Source organism: Dermacentor silvarum, chromosome 10 (genome assembly GCF_013339745.2).
Source record: "Dermacentor silvarum isolate Dsil-2018 chromosome 10, BIME_Dsil_1.4, whole genome shotgun sequence".
In the NCBI taxonomy this organism is placed as follows: domain Eukaryota; kingdom Metazoa; phylum Arthropoda; class Arachnida; order Ixodida; family Ixodidae; genus Dermacentor; species Dermacentor silvarum.
This window is the reverse complement of record NC_051163.1, coordinates 101709134-101732407: the sequence shown is the minus strand read 5'-3', so window position 1 is coordinate 101732407 and position 23274 is coordinate 101709134. Positions and strand designations below refer to the sequence as shown.

The 23274-nt window shown below is 45.0% G+C and overlaps 1 protein-coding gene across 1 annotated transcript; it reads right to left on the bottom strand.

Annotated features, from left to right (window-relative positions):
* Window positions 1–475: 475 nt before the first annotated feature.
* LOC125940614 (myoneurin-like) lies at window positions 476–22979 on the bottom strand. The gene is made up of 4 exons (XM_049656994.1): window positions 22176–22979; window positions 18639–18746; window positions 16856–16993; window positions 476–4213 (listed from the first exon to the last, which is right to left on the bottom strand). The coding sequence occupies exons 1-4, from the start codon at window positions 22228–22230 to the stop codon at window positions 3789–3791; spliced, it is 726 nt and encodes a 241-aa protein (XP_049512951.1). The 5' UTR covers window positions 22231–22979; the 3' UTR covers window positions 476–3788.
* Window positions 22980–23274: the final 295 nt, after the last annotated feature.

Below are 23274 nucleotides of genomic sequence, written 5' to 3'. Positions count from 1 at the left end.
CTTTTGCTAAAAAAATTCTATGTTTACAATTTATTTCTCTAACTTTCTGAAAACCAGTTTTTTTTCACCACCTCTAAGACTTGCTTGTGATGCATCTTGACGTAAGAAATTTGCATTTTTGGGTTTCATGATTACGAGGCACGCCATAGTTGTTACGAGGCATCGGCATTAGTTTTGACCACGAGGGGTTATCTAACGTGTGCATAAATCTAGTAAGCAGACGAGTGTTTCTGCATTTCGCCCCCATCGAAATGCAGCAGCTACGGCTGGGATTGAACCCGTAGTATTGAGCTCAGCACTGCAATGCCGTAGCCACTGGCCTACCGCAGCAGGTCAGCCACAAGCCAACGCTTCCTGTTAAGTAAAACAGTGCTAATTTAGGACGTTTAGTACATGTTATAGCTAAAAAGGATATTCCAGAGTGACAAATTACAACGCACCTCCGCAACACCATGCACGACTAACACAAAAGCTGAAGAATGCCACAGATCCGTGAGGCTTATGTATTTCCACTGTGAACACTTTTCATGGCATATGAAATGGTTTCGGGATACCTCGTTTATTTCCAAACTGAAGGTAACAACAAGAGTTAAAAAGAAATAAAGAGCACTGACTAAACTCAGATGTACTTCGGAGCAAAACAAGCATTTCTAAAAAGACAGAAAATCTGAATACAAATGAAATGACATATAAATAAAGTGAGCAACAGTGCATTTGCACAACTGCGCAAAGTACAGATATAACCACACTGCACGTTGACCTCACATGTGCAGATTGCTTTGGAGCACAACAAACCTTTCTATAATCACCAAAAATTTGAGCACAAGTGGAACAACTTAATAATATTCAAAGCAAGGAATGAAACATGCGCAGAACTATGCAATTTACGAACATAACTGCACACTGACCATGAGTACAAGTGTATACCGCATTTATTCGAATATAAGGCGAGGTATTTTTCCCAGAGTCTTTAGCCTCGAAGTCACCCCCAGCCAAATTTTGCCTTTAGGTATGGCTTCACGGCAGCGCGAATTTCGCCTTATAATGTGGCTTGATGGTAGCGCGTGCCGTGATGCTGTGAAGCCACACTATAAGGCAATATTTTTTTTCTTGGGTCCTCCAACTGGCACCCTCGCCTTATAATAGTGACCGCCTTATAACTGAATAAATACGGTAATCCTAGCGATGCTGTTTTATACACAAAATACAACAATGCATGCACAGGGGAATGTACTGTTTTTTTTGTTAGCCTACAAAATACTGGCAAACAAAACACTCCAAACTTGGAATAACATGTTGAAAGTATGCAGCATGTGACTTTCGTGTCAAATGCAGCAAATAAAAAAGTGAGCCACTTTTCCTTTTCCCAGGAACCCAACTTCTCCTCCAGCATGAACAGTCACACCTGCAACAGTCTGTGAGCACAAAATTTTAGCATGAAATCGACACGCCATTTCATGGTTATGCTCACACTAACAAGAACACTGAGAAAGCGAAGCCCAGTACATTTAAATGCATTTTCACCAGCCATTAGGCAGTATCTGAGTACGCCCCAAACGTGGGATACTACTACACGTCTGCAAGGCTCACAGTCTACAAACTGACAACCTTGCCAGGTGCAAAGCCTGCCTTTCTTGGGTGTTTACAACCAAATTTTCGAGCTGATATGTTAAAAGGCACGAATGCGGTAAGTTGGTTGCTCTGAACCTGACAATTTGCAGCTCTAGGTGGTTTGCGCACAAACGTATACACCAGGCACTTGTATGGGAGTTCACATTCGCATATAACGTGAAGTTCGTTGTCTGAGATGAGTGGTTATACCCCGAACATTCATAACAGAGAGTTGAAGTGCACTCATATGCGTTTTACTGTTTATCGGGCACCAGAGACAAAGGCAGTTGTAGCACTACCAGTAGCGTTTTCAATTACACTGCATTCAACCACATTAAAGATATTTTTCATCTGTTTGACATTCCCAGATTCCTTTGTACAGGAAATTAAAAGGCCAGGAAAAAATAGTGCCATACCACAGCTGACTAGATCACTGGCCCTATACGTTTTGTACATGAAGAAAAATTAAAACATACAGCTCACGTACAAAACACATCTACTCTTGGTATTAGGTGATATAAAAAAAATCAGTAGCCCCTCCCCTGTTGAGGAAATGGGGGCAAGCGAAGCTTGTCGTGTGTTTACTTGGTGTTCCTCCAAACAAATTGCATTGACGAGTACCATGTTGTGCTCGAACAACAACCGGTAGCGCACACTGCAGCTGGCTCCGAAGTTCCAGTTAAGAAAATTGTGTTGAAACCTGGCCATTGCACCGGGAAAGTTGGCGCTAGCATTGCCGAGGCATGCACCACCGTTGCTGGTTTCCTGGAGGACAAGACAACGCTGAAATTTGGCCTCAACATCGCGCTCCTGTAACTCTGGGTCTGCTGCTCTTTGCTGACGTTTCACCTGGGCTTCGAAAGCCCTCACGCTAGAATCGGCACATTTGATGACAAGCCCTTTCCTGAGCACGTTCATTCTGGATGGATTTCCATGAAATTGCTTACATATGTATTTACTGGGAATCCTGGCATTATAGTTCACTGCACATCTTTTAAACAATATTCCACCTTTTCGTCACTTTAATGCGTAATGTTTCACTAGATTTCCCATCCACACTCCTTCGATAAGTTAGTCATTCATGCCACTGCTACCATCTTAAAGTGACAAGCTTGTCTATCAATAATTATTATCACCAGTAGAATGGATGGATGTGCCATCAGATAAAATGCAAATGACAGGCAAGTGTGAGCAGTGCGACATTTTAGCCACTACTTTCTACAAAGTGGTAAAACAGAACACAGGCAATGCAGATTAGCTTGAAATTCTGTAAACTCTAAAATCGGCTTCTGAAGAAAGACATGCCAGGAGAGTCTCTTATGTAGGCCTTTAACATCCAGAAAAACACAACATTCAAAATGGCTCATTGTTTCGCCAAAATAGATACAAACGAATACACTGAAGCAGTCATTTAAATGCAACAGTTTGTGCACGTGTGCAGTAAACACTACTGTAATTTTATGGTTGAAAATTTATTAAATAAAGGGGTTTTACATGACAAAACATCGATATGACAATGAAACAAACCGTAGTGGGGGACTGTGGAATAATTTGGACTATCTGGGGTTCTTAAACATGTAGTTTCATGGTGGTGGCAGGAATGTGTATTATGTAACACTGAGTGCTGAATACAAAAGGAGCACCAGTTATACACATTTCTGTAAATTGCTAACTTGCTGTCGAATTACTGTTCAAGCTTTGCAGAGAGGTAGCATTTTGCAGTGGGTCCAATTTGATATGGTGATATGTGGCTTTCACCTTAACAGTGAGAGATTGCGCCGCTATTTAGTGGTTGCAAAATCAACATAGTCGTAGAGCACATATGCTTTGGCTATACTGCGAATGAAACAAGCAAGTAATGCTGGTAAATGCGGTAGCAAACTAAACCCATCGCAAAATGCTACACCTCTTCATTATAAGAGTGAAATACCCATTGGTATAGCAGAAAGGTTTTCTACATATGCAACCCTCAGTATACATGTTTTCTCTTTCAAAAGCTCTGTTCTTCGTAAAACTGATACTCTGGATAACCCAGAGCATAAGCAGATCACTTCTGCTTGCTAGCTTAAAAATCTATAGCAGAAAATGTCGCTGACTTAACGCACGACTGAGTCTCCTTGCACATGGAGGCAGAAAAAATGAACTGTCATGCAGCAGGTGCGGCAACATCGCAGTCGTCAAGGTGCGAAGTGCTCCGCCCTGTGATCCAGCAGCGCCCGGCAGCTGTCGAACCACTTCGAACACAGCCGGCACTGGACCTTGCTGTTCCCTGGGTCCTGCCTCGTGAGATGCGCGGTCAGCGACCTCTCAGTCGCGAAGGAGAGCAGGCACAGGCTACATTTGTACTGGTATGCACACTTGTGGTGCCACCTGGTGTGCAACTCCAGCAGCCGCACGTTGGTGAACACCTCGGAGCAGTGGTCACACTTGTGCGGACAGTACGACGGATGGGTGTTGAGGTGGGCTTCCAGGCGGTCCTTCGAAGCGAACACCTTTGGGCAGAGATGGCAGCTGTGACAATGAGAGCCGGCCCGTCTTGTGTCCAAACTGCTGGAAGCCCTCCGGGCTGCTGCGGGGAGCAGACTGCTCCTTCCATCAGTGGCTAATGCGGTGGAGAAGAGAGGGGGAATAATATTTAACTATGGGGTTCAATGTCACAAAAGAGGTGGAGAGAGAGGAATTGTGGGAAAGGCAGGGGGGTAAACAGATGGGAATATCCTGTTTGCTATTCAGCACTAGGGAATGGTGCTCATCATTCGACAGCTGGCCTGTGCAAATGAATACAATACTTCAGCGTGGATTTTTTTTTCTTGTCTGTGTTGCACATGCTCTTACAGTGCAATTTCTTTCGTAGTCCCCTAATGTCCCAAAAATGCTTCATCGTTTATTAGGGACATCATAGTGGAAGGCTTTGGATTAACTTTGACCACGTGGGGTTCTTTGTGCACCCAAAGCACGGTGCATAAGCATTCTTGCATACTGCCCCCATTGAAGTGCGGGCACTACGGCCGGGGGTCGAAACTTGGGACCCCCATACTCAGCAATGCAATGCCATAGCCACTGCAGCAAGTGGGAGACAGAGGGTAAACGGGTTTCGAAAGTGAGAAAATGGACAGTCTCCTTCATGTAGAAACAGTACAGTCAAGCCTCTATTTAATAAACAGATGTAGCAAATTATTGGATAAAGTGAAGTCAAATGAAATTTCATAGAGGTTCTGACAATATCGGTTACAGTCAAACCTGCTTATAATGAACTTTACAGTTCCACAAAAAGTGGTTGTTATATCATTAGTTCGTTATATGTGGGCTTGCCCTCCAAAACATGTTAAAATTAGCAACATTGTCTTTCTTCTGTTGCAATCTTATTACAAAGTGCTAAAAATCCCTCAGGTGTAAAGACTAGCCATTTCGCTTCGTGAAACAACACTCGTGGTGTGCTTACGAGTGAACTGAACTGCTTTTGCAATGAATCAAATCTGCCGTTATCAGGAGAAAATGTGCACGATGCTTACAAAGTGTCTGCTGACTTGACAATTCGTGTTTCTTTCGCTTACGCTTGTCCTACTACCTACCGTATTTATTCAGTTATAAAGCGGTCAAGATTATAGGGCGAGGGTGCCGGTTGGAGGACCCAAGAAAAAAATATCGCCTTATAGCATCGTTTCACGGCATCGCAGCGTGCGCTGTCGTAAAGCCACGCAATGCCGTAGAGCCACATTATAAAGTGGAAGTTGCACTGCCGTGAAGCCAAACCTAAAGACAAAATTTGCGTATATGGCGGGGGGTGACTTCGAGGCTAAAGACTCTGGGAAAAAAAACCTCGCCTTATATTCAAATAAATACGGTATGTAGAAACCAACAATTTCCATGTCGCAAGCTTGCGCCAAACAGCCGACGTAGAAATCATGGTGTTGCCGCCATATGATCATCTTCAACGTGGTCGTTGTCGTGCTCCTGTTGTCACAGACACGTATTATGCTCACAACCCACACAGACAACTACTCATTTTACAAAAATTCACAAAGAAACTCTTCTGGGAGTTGTCTAAGTATGCGTAAGCATTGCGCCACTTGCTCATCTCCATGCAGCCCGGTGTCCTTATCAGTCACTTGATCGGGCCAGTACAAACGACAGCACTGCGGCAACACAAACTGATGCGGACGGCGGTGCAAGGTGCATTGATAACGCAAGCAAAGTACTGCAGGTGGCGGTGCCAGGTGTGCTGATGATGTTCCGATCATCATAAGCCATTATCGCTCTTCAGCACCTTGTCCATTTGTGTCAAACCATTATGAACCGTGATCAAAGGACTCCAGCGGTGGCACGGACCGATTAAACGTACTCTGGCATGGCCTCGCAGAGTGTTTCTTCGAAGCGATCCGCAAAGCAGACACAGAGTGCCTATTGCTGATAGCTCCGCACGCTGTGTTTTTGCTGCTCCGCATTGAAAAGAGACCTGCAGGCCCATATCTTGAAAGCGATCGTCTTACGGGCAGGATAGATGGACGGACAGAATGGCGGGCAGTTTTATTGTTGGGTAAGCATACAAATTCTTACGCATTTAAGACATGTTGGTCCATTTGGTATCGCTTAGCGGGACCCCAAACAATGCTAGATAGCCAGGTACCTGCAAAATGCTTTGCATAACATCTGATTCCAGCAATGCTTGGGATCTACACAATTTTTTTTTGTCCAATTGAAGACAATTGAAATTCTGCCAAAGATGGCTATAAAAAGAGGGGACACTTTTCCACTAAACTATTTTAGAAAAAAACTCTACCTATATTTCAGTTTTTATAGTAGCTGCGAAATTTCATTTACAAGGTCTGCCTAATTTGTGCATAACGTTTATCTAAAGAATGAGACCAGGGCTGCAACCGACGTTCGGTTTCGTCTCACACGATTGTCCCGGCCATGTCGATATCGCGGCCTAGATCAATCTAGGCCAATTGTGTGAGGCGAAATCGAACGTCGGCTTTTCAAACGTATATAAGATAGCTGCCCAGACATCATAGTTCTTTCAAAAGATCGCCCCGCCCGATTCCGATGACCGGTTATTTCGAAACCTTGAACACAGTTGCCATTTTTCTTCGAGAGCTTGTACAACAATGGGACTTGAGTGGATACGAGAAGGAAGCATTCTAGTCAGGTGGAACAGGTAACTACAGCAGCATACATGCCACCATTTTGCAAATGTCTCCCCATTATGTCATTTATAGCTGTGCATGATATACGTGAGGCTAAGCATGGCAAGAACCATAAGTTATGTTTTCTGTGTTGCATCGGCCTAAAAAGTATGAAGTTCGAAACATTATATGTCTCATACAGCCTTCCGAGAACGTGAAAAGAGGGAATTTACCAATCTCATGCCTGGAACCACTCAGTGAAAAGATCGAGTGCCATCCAGTTCTTGTGGAGCACTTATATCAGACTGGGAGGCCTCTTACATTCTAGAAGCAGTATGGTGATCCTCTTGCCAATAACGAATGGCCACAGGTAACATGCTTCACTGCATGATGGTTAGTTCTTTCTATTAGTACGCTCTAATGCATTACACAGCTATAATATGGCGAAGCTTCCTAAAGCAAATCCGGCACTATGGAGTGCAAATAAGACCCTTGTTGCGCAAGCCTTCCGTATTTTGAGACATGCACATAGCTCCATGGCATGCATTGCCCTTCATATTCAATGCCATGACAGCATCTGCCAAAACAGTGTTGTTGCGCCAACATTAACATTTCCGATGATGCGACAAGTGATCACAGTGTCGTTATAGTGCAGTTGCCAGAAAATCCTGCCCAGCCAACGGAGAAGCCTCTTGCCTTGGACTGCGGCCGCTTATCAGTGGCACGCAGTCTGCACTGAATGTGTGCGAACTGTCACTCTTTGGCTTTTCAGTTTGTGTGCACAGTAAATACAGTCACCTACTAATTTTTTTCGGACACAGACGGCGTCTCGAAAATGGCTGAATTATCAGGCAGGCTGGAGAAACTAAATTCGATGATATAATCAATTTGTTTTTAATCAGTTTTTCTACAACTCAAGCACTGTGTAAAAATCTAGTCAATGCTGTGAGTACTTTTGTGTTCACCAGTCACGATGTGTGTTCGTCGTGAAGTGCACATATTGTGCACACGACCTTGACTCTGCCATTCTGTCAGATTAAACTGTCTTCCAGAAATTCATCAGTTCGGAACATTGTGCGCTCATAAGCTTTTGCCAGTTTATACCAGTACGGCAGAACTCATCTTACGCTGACTGTCGATGGTAATGCGAATAGCAATTGAGCAATGTAGCAATAGATCATATTCCTGAAGTCACTTTTATTTAACACGTGTTGTGGCAATTACGAGACTTCCGTTGCTTTGGCTATATGCCACATACCTCGATATCCTCCCACTTCGCTATGGCACTTGCTCGCCAAGGTGGCCCATAAGCAGTAGAGGCATGATGATGACTGTATGATGCTGATGCAGTGACGACCTGAATCACAGTGGAGTGATATTAATCGAATGACAAAGGCATATAACGACGACGGCATGACGGCAATGAGATGTCATTATTTAAATTATGCAGATGGTATAACAATGACAATGTGACGACGACAACATGAGTACAATGAGATGACATTGATTGTATGATGGCAATGGTGTGCATTGACCAGATGAAGCAGAAAGACAACGATGGCAAGACCAAGATGGCATGATAATGATGGCATTACAACGAATGCACAATAGTGCCTGTGTGACGATGACGAAATGATGACGATGGCACGACAACTGCAGTATAATCCCGGTTGAATGATGACAGCATGATTACAATAAAATGACAAACAGAATGATGTCGATGGATGAACAAAGATGGTATGACGACAACGGCATCCCTACAACGGGATGACGATACTGATGCGATGATAATGGTGAAATGACAATGTGACGATGATAGCATGACGACAACGATATGATGACGATGGTATGACGATGACGGCATGATGAGTCGGATGTAGAAGTTACAATGATGACGACTAAACTATCACGACGGCATCCTGACAACAATGGGAGAACGAATGCATGATAATGACTGTATGACAATGATGCAGTGACCAACATTTTTAGGTTACTTTTCAGTTGGCAAACTGGCTTCGAGAGGCGGCACCGTTTTGTCACCATCACGAGAGGGGGCACTGGCGTTGCGTTGAGATTTAGTTCGAAGGGCGAGGCTTGCCTGGCTGTGTGTTTTTGCTGTGTTGTTGGTGCTCGTGTGTTAAGCACGCCTGTATTTCGAGCTTTAACGTGTTCCGCAAGCGTATTAACTCTGTGCAGTGATCGTGCATGCGTATTTGAGTGGATGCCCCATGAAGTGTCAGCGCAGATTCTCGACATGCCAACGTGCAGCGCGCGGGGCTGTGTTTCAGGGTATGCTTTGACAGCGGCAAGTCCCGTGCCACGTTATTTTTTCGAGCCCCCAAAGGACTCTGAGGTATTGAAGGCGTGGCAAAACGTGATTCGGTGGAAAAACTTTAAGGTTACGTCAAAAACATACGTTTGTGACATTCATTTTGAGCCTGCAAACATAAGCTGCTATGGGCATGTTGTGAATGGTCAAACCGTAACGATACAGTGATGCAGGTGGATGCTGAGGGAGTGCGCGGTGCTCCGAATTTTTCCAAACATACCGGAGCACCTGCCAAAACCAAAAGCCCCCAAGTCAGCAAGAAAACCACTTAAAGTAAGGACCGTGGTTCCTGCCCAAGCTGCTTCCTGCCAAAGTGATGCGGATTTGTGCGACGAAATTGATGCAAGTGACAGCATGAATGGCGGTGAACGTGCTGATGACAGCAGATTGGAAACTACACTCTGGCTTGCTGTTATGCAGGACAGTGCAACATTTGAGTCATGGCATGTGAAGGCATCGACCATCCAGGTTATCTTCTACAACCTCTAGGAGTCCGGGGGCACTGTACAAATTGAAAAGGCTGTAGTAATCAGGCAAGACTTGACTGCTGTAGTTATTTTGAGAGGTGTGCTTGTCCTGCCGTGCAGCTACATTGAGAAAAATGGAATCATTCAGACTCAGCTAGCAAGCCAGGAGAATGTAGCAACATTTCTTTGCTGCATTGATGCCCTCAAGATTTGCACTGGATGTAAATGTGAGCTCTTTCCAGGCATTGTACCTTCAAAGACGGCCGTGAAAAGGCAGAGTGCGTGGCGAAACAAAAAATGCATGGTGCTGTCAGACCTAAACTTGTGCCCTCCATGCAAGAAAAAAAAAAAAAAATTGGGGGATAGAGTGGAGCATCATCCAAAAAAAAAAGCACAATACAGAAGCCACAATGTGAAATCAAAAACCTCACAAAAAGGCCCTTAGGGCCACTGTCTTTCGCGAAAGTGATAGAAGAGAACTGGGTGCACTGAGGCGCCGTTTGTCAGAAGTTTCAGTGAGCGCAGTTGACAAAGCAATAGAAAATCTCCCACAAGCACAGCAACTTGCCTTTCGGGCAGCATTGAAAGTGGCAAAAGCAAATCGCCACTAGGAAGGCGTTATGAACTGGAATGGCTCATGACTCAAGATGAAGCTCACGCACCCCCACAAGGCTGAAACAAATGATGAAAGGAATGCCTCGCGAATTTGGCTTCAACAAGGTATCTCTTGCCAGTGATGGGGCCTTTATGAAGAACAGAACAGAAGTTCAATGCTACGGAACCATGATACTGGACGAGATGAAGGTGCGAGAGGTGGTTGCATTTAATAAGAGTACCTACAAGGTTGACGGCTTTGTGGACTATGGACACGGCCACGACTCAGAAACAATAGCCAACCCACGCTTTGGTTCTCATGTTTGTGCCATTGCTTCACTCTTGGGTTCAGCCAATTGCAAGTTTCGCAACAAGACACGCAGCCCCTGGAAGAGTGTGGCAAGGCTTGTTTTGGAAGCTATTTTGAAGCTATGGAAGCACAATGCAGTTGTTGTCAGCTGTAATCAGTGATGGTGCCAGCACTAACAAGGCCATGTGGTCAAGTTTTGGTATCAAAGGCAAGCTTTACGCACCGAAACACAGTCGGCCATCCTTGTGTGCTTGATCAGCAGCTGTACTTCCTTTGTGATGTTCCTCACATTATAAAGTGCACACAGAACCATCTTCTGAGTCACAAGTATGGCATGGTAAGTGGATTAGAATGTCTTGACTTATTTTTCATCTTTAGGCAACTCTGAAGGAGTGATATCCGCAATGGAACATCTTTTTTTTATCTCAGTAATTTTTTTTAATTACAGATCGATCAACACAAGATCAACTTTGACCACTATCGAAACTCCAAGAAGTAGACGGCAAACAGCAGCTCCGGGTGTTACCAAAATTGACAAAAGAGCATGTAAGCCCGGACAATCTGCAGAAGATGAATGTGAGACTGGCTGTACAAGTAACAAAAATGCCCTATTTAGATGTCTTTCGTAGTTAACTACTCTTTATTTATATGCATGAATTAATGTTTATAAAAAATAAAGCTGAAAAATGTTCAGATATTTTGTTCACAGCTTTTTAGCCGGAGCACTGCCATCGGGTTAAAGCTCTGCCAGCGGTTAGAGGAGCCTGACCTGAAAGACTGCCATGGAATTGCTGAATTCACGCTCATGGTGAACAAACTGTTCTATGCCCTGAATGTGAAGCTTCCCCGGTTTGGAATAAGAAGTTCATCAAAAGAAACTGAGGTAATAGTAATATTCATACCATATGTTGCATTGTTGTTAAATGAATTTGGTCGCTGGCTTATTTTAAAGGTCATCCAAAATTGAGGTAAAGATAATATTGCTACACACGTGTGGTATCTGATTGTTTGAACGAGGCGCGCGGGCGCCATCACTCAAGAAAAGAAGAGGAAGAACGAGCTGGGCTCGCGCTGTGAATCTAACCGGTCAGCGCTGCAACTGCTGTTGTAAATATAACCTGTAAATAGTTGCTCGTCTTACTGACTCGTTCTTCGCGTAACATTGTGGTGGAGGTGGAATGTTCCCCGTCCTCGCCACAGAGCTCCGAAGCGGCCGCACCATCGTCTTCTCAGCCATGGCTTCTGATGAAAACACCCCGTCGCCACCTACACCTGCGGCGCCAACCACAACGTACGTTACGGTTCCTAGTCTCCGTGATCTTCGGACATTCTCCACCCAAAATGGCATTGATGTCGACGACTGGCTCAGCATGTATGAGCGTGTTAGCCGAAGCCACCACTGGGACCCTACCATCATGCTTGCCAATGCGATCTTTTATCTGGATGGGACACCGCTTGTCTGGTTTCGCACCCATGAGGTTGAGATATCCAGCTGGGACACTTTCAAAGAGAGGCTTCGCGACCTCTTTGGCAACCCGTCAGGTCGCCAACAGGCTGCGCGAAAAGAGCTTACTACCCATGTCCAGTCGTCGACCAAATCGTATGTCTCCTACATACAGGAAGTGCTCGCGCTTTGCCAGAAAGGCAACGAGCACATGACCGAGGTTGACAAGATGCCATATCCTAAAAGGCATCGCGGACGACGCCTTCAATTTGCTCATCTATAACGACGTTTCTACTGTCGACGCCATCGTCAAAGAATGCCGCCGCTTCGAGGTAGCGAAAAGCCACCGCGTCGTCCCACAGTTTTCCCGGCTCCCGAAACACCCCTGCCACGTCCTCTAGCTCAGGTCTTACTGCCACACGACCATTTCAAGAGAACGTCACGCGTATCGTTCGCCGTGAGTTTGAAGCGGCGAGTCCGGCCCCCCTTCATCCACGACCCCTCGATCGGTACCTTTGACCAAGCGGCCCCCACTATTTCCGTTATTCAAGCAGTTGTGCATAGCACCTGTTGCATTGTTAAATGAATTTTCTCGCTGGCTTATTTTAAAGGTCATCCAGGAGTTCCTTGACACTGTAAATGAGACCGAGGAAAACCATATCGCCAAAGTGTCAGTGATGTTTGCGTCACAAGTTACTATAGAGTCCCTTCGGGTTACGCTTGCATCAGTACGGGACCTTGTAGCAGATCTCTCTAACGGAGCACATCATGTGCTCACGGGCAAACTCAACCAGGATCCTTTAGAGGTAAGCAGCACGTTTTCTTTTTTTTTTATCACCTTGATGTTTGTGCGGTTTGTTTCATAAAGAAAGCACCTCTTCATTTCATTTTTCCCCAGGAGATTTTTGGGTGTGACAAGAAGCTGTGGAGGTGATGAAGATCATCCAACCCTAATCAGCTTTGCACACATATGTACGCTTCTGAGCCTGTATACACCAATCAGCACCTGTGTCACCGGGAACGTGAATGAGGAACAGACTTTTGTGCTTGCCACTGTCACAGATAGAATGACAATGGGAAGAAAGGATCCCATGAAAGACTCCAGGAGGGAGCAAAGTTGGAGGAGATCTGTTCAACTGCACAGGATGCAACATTGACAGCACCTGATCATGGATACTCCACACCAGCAGAACAGGACTACGTTATTTACCACTTGTGCGGCTATCTTGTTCACTCTTTTCTCAAGCATGAGAGATGTTCTGACTGTATACGTAGCATCCAGTCTGAAAATGCTGATTGCCCAGAGCCATTTCTTACTTTGGAGAGGGAATTTAAGCTTGGAAGTCTCAAGTTGGCATCATGTCAGCTTTTCTGTATGTTCCAAGGCATAGAAAACAAGATTTCAGATGAGTTAGAAAACAACCGGCTCTGTTCTGACACTTTTTGGACCCTTCTTGATGCACTTAAGGACTGTGATGTGACGAGTGTCGGTTGCCGCGTTCACAAGGACACCACTGCTGCAGAGCTTCTTCATTCATACATAGTGCTACGAATGCATTTTGCCTACAAAAGATACTTGCAAAAGCCTCAGCTCTTCAGAAAAGGTCGCATTTGCCAGAAAGAAATTAAAGCTAATGTGATGGCTTCCTGTAGAGCTCCGTCACTGTAAGCAGCTTTCTGACTGTAAATATATCCCTGCAAATAATTTATCTGCGGAATTCCCTTTCACAACATCAAATAAACATGTCTAGGCATTTTTTCTTGCTTCCTATGTAGTTGTTGATTTGGTAGGCTTTCCCACAGTTTTTGCCCACGTAAGACGTGTTCAGGTAAGGTTGAAATATTGTCACGTGGTAGTGACGGTAAAGAACACAGTAGCAAAACTGGGAATGACGAAACTAACTCGTTATTGAGCGAACCTGTGCGCAGAAAAATAGGCTATGCTCAAAGCTCAACGATAGCGGCAACACAGTCGGCGATCGGCGAAAATGTGATGAGCGGGCAAGCGCGTCGGTTTTTATACATGAGTCATCGAAGGTTCCAGAGTAATCACTGGTGCCTGAGTGTCTTTTAGAAAGTACTACACAATTTCCATCGCGCATGCAATCACATTACACAAGCTTTGATGACAACAGACGATGGATGGAGCCATCGATAAGATTCCAGTAAGTTCCAGTCATGCAGGCGCATCTTGCGCTGCGCGATAACATTAAGTTGTTAGTGTGTGAAAACTGTCCCCGAGAAAAAGGATAAATAAGTACACGTGTCAGTCAATATGATTGAGCATTACAGGATCCTGGGCTGATTTGTGCAGTATATTTGCGAAAAATAAACGCCAGTTACAATGAGAAGCGGATGAAGGAAAGTGCACTGTGCAGTGTCCGCCTCACTTTTATTTTGTTCCGTCTTACGTGCTGTTTTTGTTTTTTGTTGTGCTGTTCAGATACAAGTAAAAAGCGCTTTTCACTAAAGTCAAGTAAAATGAGAGCGAAGTTCTCGAATAACAGTCAACCGAATATGGTGGTCGCTCGCCGGCGCGTTTTAGGAAGTAGCAAAGCAGACGCCGTGCCGAGACCAATCCTGACGCTACCGCAGCGCAACCGCCTGGTCGGCGATCGTGCCAACCCACTCCGCGCCACTTGGAGGCCGTGCTCTGCCAACTGAACCTAATTTTAAAATGTTGGCAGTGATGACAATGGCATTACAATGGCATGAAGACAATGGAATGGCGACGAGTGTACGAGGACAATGGTGTGACGATGACTGTATCACGAAACCTGCATGACGAGGATGGTGTGACGACGACGGTATGTGCGAGAGTCGGATGACGAAGCTGGAATGACAATGATGGTACGACCACAACAGCATTACGACGGTCTGACAATGGAGGCATGATAACGGCTCTCTGACGAAGATGACATGACAAGGGCGGCATAATCATGATTAAGGAGCCATACTTTAGCATTAGAAACGAACAATTGTAATGATAGGTCAATTGTCATGATGTCATTGGTGAAATGGCATGATGACGCCGGCTTGACGAAAGTCAGATGACAAAGCTGGAATAATGACAACGCAATGACCACGACAGCATCATGACCCTTAACACATACCTAGAGGCCCAATGCTATTAGACAACTGGGACCAATGGATCGAAGTAAGGAGTGACGACGGCAACGTGACGAGAGTCAGATGACGAAGCTGGAATGATGACAATAAAATGACCACGATGCATCACAACCAGCAACGATCCTTAGTGGCCCAAGCAGGCAGACAACTTGGGCCACTTGGTCGGAGACTAGATAGATAGGTAGGCTCAAAACGGCTGAAATAGGCGAAAAATGCCATTCGCATGAGATATTTTGCTATACAGTAGAACTCCGCTGATACGTTTGTCAAAAACGTTACCGTAAAAAAAAAAACGTAAGAGCCGGGAAACGCAAGAGCCACGAAACAGGAAAAATTGAGAAATGAGAGTAGTGGTGAACTGCACACAATTTTATATTAATTATTATGTTTGAAAAATAAGTCACAGTTTCGCCCGAAAGCCGAAGCATCCATTGCGATAGCAAATTGACAGCTATACAAAGTAAGGATAGTAGTTTTATCGTCCGTATATACTTGCAAGCATTGGCTTATTAACTATATTAATAAGCATGGTGTCAGCCCGCACAGGCAAACATAAGACATCACACTCGATGAGTGCGGACACTCGCTATCAAAACGATGGCGTCAGGAAGTGCTGCAGCAGCAGCGAGTGATGTGGCCTTCGTGCTGTCTATCGCTTCAACGCAAACTGAGCGCCGAGAACACACAGCACGCACATAGCTGCGAGCCGCCGACGCACCTACACTGCCTAGACTCTGCCCCCAACGCAGATCACTTTCAAGATATGGCTCGCGCGGGCACGCAGTACGCAGTTGATGCCAGAGTACAACGTCGCGCAGGCGCACACCTTTTCCACGTCACAGACTGCTTTCAAGATGTGGCGCCCATGTGACTGACGCCGGAGTAACCCCCTCCTCCCCGTGTTTCACGCGCAACAGAAGTGCGCTTCCGCCCCGCCTTTCTGCTTCGTGCGTGTGAGATTCAACCACAATTGTCAGCTGACCCTCGCACACTTTCACTCACACATACAGCAAATGGCGCACGGTGATGGTGTTATCGACCTTGGACTTTATACGGAACAGCTATGCGCCAAAACCAATTTTAGGACCCCAACACGTCATAGACACTATCTTTAAATAGCAAATACGGATCTCAAAGGCAATACTTTTGCTGGCGGAAACCGAAAATACATCACAGGTGTCACCCCCAGCACCTTTGGGCGGCCAATCCCATCGTGACGCCACCAAGCCAAGCAACATGAAAAGTCAACATGGCCGCTTGGGCCAGCGCTAGGTGGCAGTTCACAACGCATCATGCGGGAACGGTCCCACAGTTGTGATGCAACAGCAGGGTTGCCAATACATTGGGTCCTATGGGAGCTATACCGGGACCAGCCGAAAACAACGAAACAACCAGGAAAGCACAGCACCCGGGAACGTAACGGGGTTCTACTGTATGTGTTTACGATAGTTACCAGCTCATAGCCCACAAACCCGCTTCAAGCGCGCTGCTGTCTGTTCAGCCTGTGTGCGTGGATCTCGCCCCAGATCTCCATGTATACATGAATGGGTACGAATATATATAAGGGGCGAGCTTCATGCGACGACATGCTGCTCCAACATCCCTGCCGGCTAGGTTTAACCAGTGCCATGTCGTTAGGAGTCGGCAGCCAAAATTCCGTTTTGGTGTAGAGTCTACGAAATGCCTTGCAGTGGCTGTATGGCACTTCGAAAATAGAGGAACCATCTCGCCAACGAAAGTCAGGGCACATTCCGGTCGTACGCTTCGATTCCTGGACACATGCAGTTGCTTGGTCTACATGTTTTGCATGTGCACTGCCTTTTTTTTTTCTTCCATCACACTCACCGTTAGCCTGTTTGGACTGTGATGTCTGGGCAGTGTATTGCTGTGATGGCTTGACACCAGGGCCCACTTTTTGCAATGTTCTCTCGTCTTGTCTCGTTGCTTCAAACGATGAGGGCTCTTTTTTGAGAGTGATGAAGACTGCAGAAAAAAAAAAGAGATACCCTCACATACTGAACATGCCATTAAAGGAGCATCTACTTATTATTAAATCAAACCGTTCTTTGCCCTTCCTGCCCTCTCTCCCAACCCACACACACTTTGCAGGTGCTGGCTGTGCTGCCAAGTCAACACAAGCCCACTATTGTTCTACCAATAGGGGCACTACTCACTATGCTTGCAATGCTATGACCCTATAGATGGAGCCACAATGTTGTTGTGGTTAAGGTCCCTATGCAAAACGTTTCAAGGTAGCGCTATTCATGCATCTGACTGCCGTTTTCCTCATCTTCGCGCTCTCCCATAATTGCCCCTGCATGACTGGCTTACTGCGGTTACGTGGCATGTTGGTTGGTTAGCGATGATGGTGTTCTTTTTTTTCTGAAAAGGTTCCAAAGCATCGTTAGCACCAACATACGCATGAATAAGAATTTACTGCACATAATACAACTCTGCAACGAGTATTGATAATAAATTTAGTACAACATAAACTAAAGGCTAATTGTTTCACCGCATGTGTTGAGAGGTTTCTAACCTTCTGGGGGCACTAGCGGAGCTCCATGTAGGAGGAGAAATAGAGGAGGAGGGGAGCGGGAAAAGTAGAATGGCACTGCCTTGGAACTTGTCTAGGAACCTTAGTTGTGGAATGTGTTTTATGTGGCAACACGTGCACCATGCTTTCACAGTGGAGGGTGATGTGGATTGAGGAGTGCAGTTCCGATTTCATTCAGCAACGCAAAATGCAGCGTCAATACACAGCACAAGATGGCTTGAAATGACCACGCGCACTGGCTGGTAAATGCAAAGCACGGCAGCATCGATACGCAGTGATGAGACAGTGAAATGAATGGCTTATGGTAAGTAGAAAAAGGATGCTTCTTCTTTCTGGGGTTTTACATCCCAAAACCATTCTGATTATGAGGCATGCCGTAGCGGAGGGCTCCGGATCAATTTTGACCACCTGGGGTTCTTTAACGTGCACTACAACGCAAGCACACGGGCATTTTTGCATTTTGCCTCCATCGAAATGCAGCTGGCATGGCCGAGATTCAATCCCATGACCTCGTGCTCAGCAGAGCAACGCCTTAGCTAACTGAGTCACCACGGTGAGTGAGCATGCTTAATATCCTGGGCTGCCTAACTTCTAGTGCGCTGTGGTCTAACCACAGCAGCAGTAAACCGCTGCATGTGCTCTGTCACGGGGTTTTCTCATATCCTGGGACCATGCTTTCTAGGGATCCATCTTGTTTTCTATTTTTTTGCCCTTCATCATTACCTAAAAAAAAGGCTGTGCTGCTTGTATGACAAGATTCACCACTCGCCGTGATTAATGATAACAAATTAATATAAAATGGATCATTACAAAATAAGATTTTTGTTCTAGTGTTCCTAGCTGGTTACAAAATATTAAATAATGAAGCAATATTAAAATGTTAAACAAGAAATGTTGTTATAAGAAAAAACAGACATTAGACATCCACCACAAACAATTTGACTCTCGTTACCTGACATTTGGCACAGACTTCCGAGACACTACCACTTTTGCGAAAAGAAACACAAGTCAAGGAGACTAATTCAAGTGCTATAAATGAAAAGAAGGTGCTATCAGCAAATGAGGTTGCGATACCTGTTTTCTCGCAGTAGACTGTAGGGTATCTGTTTTGAAGCTCCTCTGTGCTGTGGCTGCCAGCAGCATTTCTTGAGCCTTCTAGCTGCAGTTGTTCGACCTGGGTTCCTACACAATCGTCAAAAAAAGGTTTTCATCCCTGACCATGAATATACTCAGTTTTTATCATGATTAATTTAATTCTGGGTTTTCACACGCCAAAACCATAATCTAATTACAAGGCACACCAAAGTGGGAGACTCGAGAACTAATTTTGACCACCTGGGTTTCTTTAACATAAACCCAATGCACGGTACATGATCAATTTTGCATTTCCCCTCCATCAGAATGTGGCAATGGCTGGAACTCAATGTGCTACTTTGAGCTCATGAAGCAATGATACCATGCCAAGTGTTTTACATATAGCAGGCAATGCTACGAAGGCTAGAAAGACTTGTCTTGTGCTTGCATTCTTGACCAAGAAACGGTGCAGCACATATGAATGAAAGATAAATGTATGCATCATTGTCATTCGATGTAACATTAAGTCTCATACTTCTATGTTGCAAAATAAGATGCAACTATTACATGGAAGGGATCGCACATCTGTACCTATTTACCACCGAACAAGCACGTTCCTGCAACCAGTGGCCACAGCGCATGGTTATGCCTGTGGTGAAAACATTGCATGCAGTATACTAGAAGCACAAAGGCGTACTGAAAAAAAAAATTCCGAGATATTACGTGCCGAAACCACATTACGATTGTGAGGCATGCCATAGTAGGAGAATCCGTATTAATTTTGACTAAGTGGGGTTCCTTAACACACATCTATATCTACGTACATGGGCACTTTTGCATTTTGCCTCCATAAAAATGTAGCCACTGTGGCCGAGCATCAAACCCGTGACCTTGTGCTTAGCAGTGCGACACCACCACTGCAGCGGTGGTGTCATATATGAATCATATGCGACGTTAAGTCCACATGTTGTAATATACAAAATACAGTCGAATCTCAATAATTTGAATTAGAAGGGGCCCAAAAACTTGTTCCAATTAAAGGAAGCTCATTGAACAGAAGACTTGCGTACAGCACTGCATTAGGTGGCACACGTGCAGTGAGCTAACACGAGTGATGAGTTCCAAAAGTGTGGCTTCACAGCAGTGTCGAGTATGCTGCCATGAAGCCACACTGCTAGACAAAAGTTTCGCTGCTGTGACACGGCACCACAAGGTAAAATTAGCACATGACCCACACCTTGACTTTACTGCTAATAAAAAAAAAATTTGGTGCAGGTTATACGTCACAAAATACAGCACTTGCATCAGAATTTGGAAGCAGCATCCAGTGCGAAGTCGCACTGCCGATTCGGAAGCACCGCAGCGCAAGTTGGCGTGTTGCTGAGAGCACAGTACTGGGTCCACAAGGTATTTGAGAACGCAATGTTGGCTACAGGCAGAGAAGACTATCTCCAACAAAAATAGTAATATTTACACCAAAGTTTGGGAAATACTTCTCTTACGGTTTATTTCCACAATTACTGAATGAATCCGCCATCCGCAGCAATAACCGATTCAATTCGGCTTCGGAAACGGCTGCATGCACGGATCAGGAGGTCCTTAGAGATGTTGGCCATTGAGTCAGCAATAGCAGCCTTCAGCGAGTCTTTTTTGTATTATGTGGCTGTTTGTTGGCCTCTCTCACAATGACGCCCCAGACATAGTAGTCGAGCAGATTTAAATCCGGAGAACTAGGGTGCCGCAAGTTGGGAGTGACGTGGTCGTAGAAGTTGTCAGCCAGCCACTCCCGGGTGACGCAGGCAGTGCTGGCGGCAGCCGAATCTTGCTGAAAGACATAAGGTCTTCCTTTTGAAACAGTCTCTGTCCAGGGCTTTACAACGGTGGTAAGCACATCCACGTGCGCGGCAGCATTAATAGGACCATTAATGTCCTTCTGCAAAAAGTGTGGCGGCATGACATCACCCTCGTTGCTGATGACGGCTAACACCATCACAGATCGGAATTTTGTGTGCATCACTGTCGGCGCCTCATCAGCGCTTGCGCAAAGCCACCTGTCATTACGGCGGTTAACTTCTTGGTCTTGGTCAAAGTTCTTTTCATCTGAAAAAAAAAAAAGGGCATTCCAGGCTCCTCAGGTCTCTTCAGCTTACTTAGCAAGTGCTTCGACCAGAGCAGACGATTCTCCAGAGTTTTATCGGACATGAATTGCCTCCTCCTCATGACATAGGAATGGTACCTCAAGTCCTTGTGCACAGGGAACCTGACAGTCGACTCTGTGACTTGGAGCTCCTTTGCAATGGCCCGCATTGACTTCCCTGATTCGTCACTCATGATGACTTGCAGATGCCAGAGAAAATCAGGGGTTCTGACAACGTTTGACCGCTGACTGTGCTTTTTCCTTTTCACCACAGATGCCACGTCACCTCCAGAACACATCAGTTCTGTTTGCACCTTGTAAACGAAAGACTTCGCTACGCTCAGAAAGGTGGCAATTTCCAAGTCGCTGTGGTGTGTGGCCAGGGCGACGAGGACTGCATCGCATTTCATTTCCTGCGTCAACCTGTACGCTTCCATCTTTGAACAAACTGCGCAGTATGAATGATAAGGGGTCAACCAACAAGAAGCCGCACGCCTAGATAGATATTATGAACCCGCTGGTGTCTGGCGATAAGGCATGGTGTTCTCAAATACCTCGCGCACTCGGTATGTTCGGAGGGACAGAATGTTCGAATTAACCGTCGCAAGCGCTTATGCATTCCAATAACTGGATGTTATTGTGCAATAAAATACACATAATATTGACAGGATCACAGCATCAGTTCAATTAAACCGGAGGTGCAAATTAAGGGGGTTTGGATTATTGAGATTCCACTGCAGTTATTCAGCAGAAAGCATCACATCAAAAAGTGCACTACGAAATGTGCTGAGTGAGCCTTCGATGACCATACCACTTTTGTAGTATCCGCAGTGTTGCTTGCTAGAGAGTATAAAACAGTCCCGAAGTAAAAGTGGAGAGCAAACAAGGGAAGCCTCAGCTTGAGACCAACATTACGATAAGGAGACTTCTCTTTCATCAGGGCTTTGCTTCCCCTGTTTGCCCGTTGTTGATTCAAGTTTCCCCATCTCTTGCGGCTGTTGCATCATGCTTGGACAATTACATTCTTGCTAGACAAGCATTTTTTCCAAGTGCAATCAAACTGCAGTCATGTCAGTCACACCTCCTCAGTCATGTCAAGTGGCAGGTCTCAACATGCAACATGCACTAGCATGCACAAACCAGTGATAGAAAAAGGCAAGAAGAAACCATTTCAAAAGCAACTCATACAAGACCTGGTCAACACAAAATATATTCGACACTTACTATGATGCTGCAGATATGCAGGATGCACTGATCAAAACAAAAGCACAAACACATCTCCTTTCAGTGATAACCCAGTCGACAAGGAGTCCTCTGTACAAGCTAATAACTTTGACTTAAGTATTATTGAAATGCTACAGTCGAGCAAGTGTACAAGAGACCATATGATGATGTCTCACTGCTTTCAGCTAGCCCCGAAAGAACTATATATTCACTGCATGTCGTCAAACGCATAGTCCATAAACACACAAAGTCAATGTGGGGACCACCTCCAGCGCATCACAGGCACAGATTGAACAGTCTGCATACCCTGAAAAGAAAGAGATTTTAATACACAGGCACATTAGAGTCTTTATGGGCATATTAGTCATGAAGCCTCAAAATAGTAGAGCACTTGTTCAGCAGTCTGTACTACAAACACAGGGCTGTATTTTCTAACAATCCACTGAATTTTTCATTCGTTTTACCTTTTGCCAATGGCTCAGACATGGCGTGAGTGCCAGCAAGCAGCTAGTATCGCTGGAATCGGCCACTAAGTGTGATGGTTGATTAGATGATACAATGAAAAATTAAGTCGAACTTCACAAAATACTGGGCCTGATTCGACAGCAAATGAGGATAGCCAATATCCTGTTTGAGATATTTTTGTGAGAGATGTAGAGTTTGTAGATCATGTAATGCAGATCTTGTAAGCTTTATTTTTGTACACCTGGCTACTCATATCACCAATACACTTTATAGTTTGGGAATTATGCTAAATCTAAGCAACTCAAAGATTAGGGAGTGGGTAAGGTGCCTCAGAGTGGCGTCACTTCAGAAAGACAGATCATGCCTGTCTTCAAAGAGGTGACCGAGTCATCATTGGCTGGGAAGAAGGGGGTGGCAACAGCAAGCCTTCTACAGGAAAACTAATGTTCACTGCCAACACTTGAAAGCACAAAGCACAATCAGAGGTAGCAAGGCTCTCAATAAGATAAACACACATGCACAGATTTAAAACAATACAAAATAACACCTTTTCACAGTGGCCAAGTGCCATTAATCCCATTCCATCAGAAACATGCCCAGACGAAAGAGAACAGTTTTTATCAAATGTTTGAAAACACTACACGCCACGGATAAGTGTTAATAGCAGTGAGTGAGCTGGTTGAAAAAGCATGAGAAAATACTTAATCAATAAGCCAAACCTATCCTACCAATTTCAACATAAGCAAAAAACTAACATAAAAGGTGCATCTATCCTGAAAGACAATTTCTGTATAAAAAGGGCCGACTTGC

Coding starts and splice junctions, on each gene's coding strand:
- LOC125940614 (XM_049656994.1), bottom strand. CDS start 22,230: ATGCGTTTGACGACATGCAGTGAATATATAGTTCTTTCGGGGCTAGCT. Junction 18,747..22,175: donor TTCGGGGCTAGCTGAAAGCA/GTGAGACATCAT, acceptor ACGATTGTGTAG/GAACCCAGGTCGAACAACTG. Junction 16,994..18,638: donor AGTCTACTGCGAGAAAACAG/GTATCGCAACCT, acceptor TTTTTTCTGCAG/TCTTCATCACTCTCAAAAAA.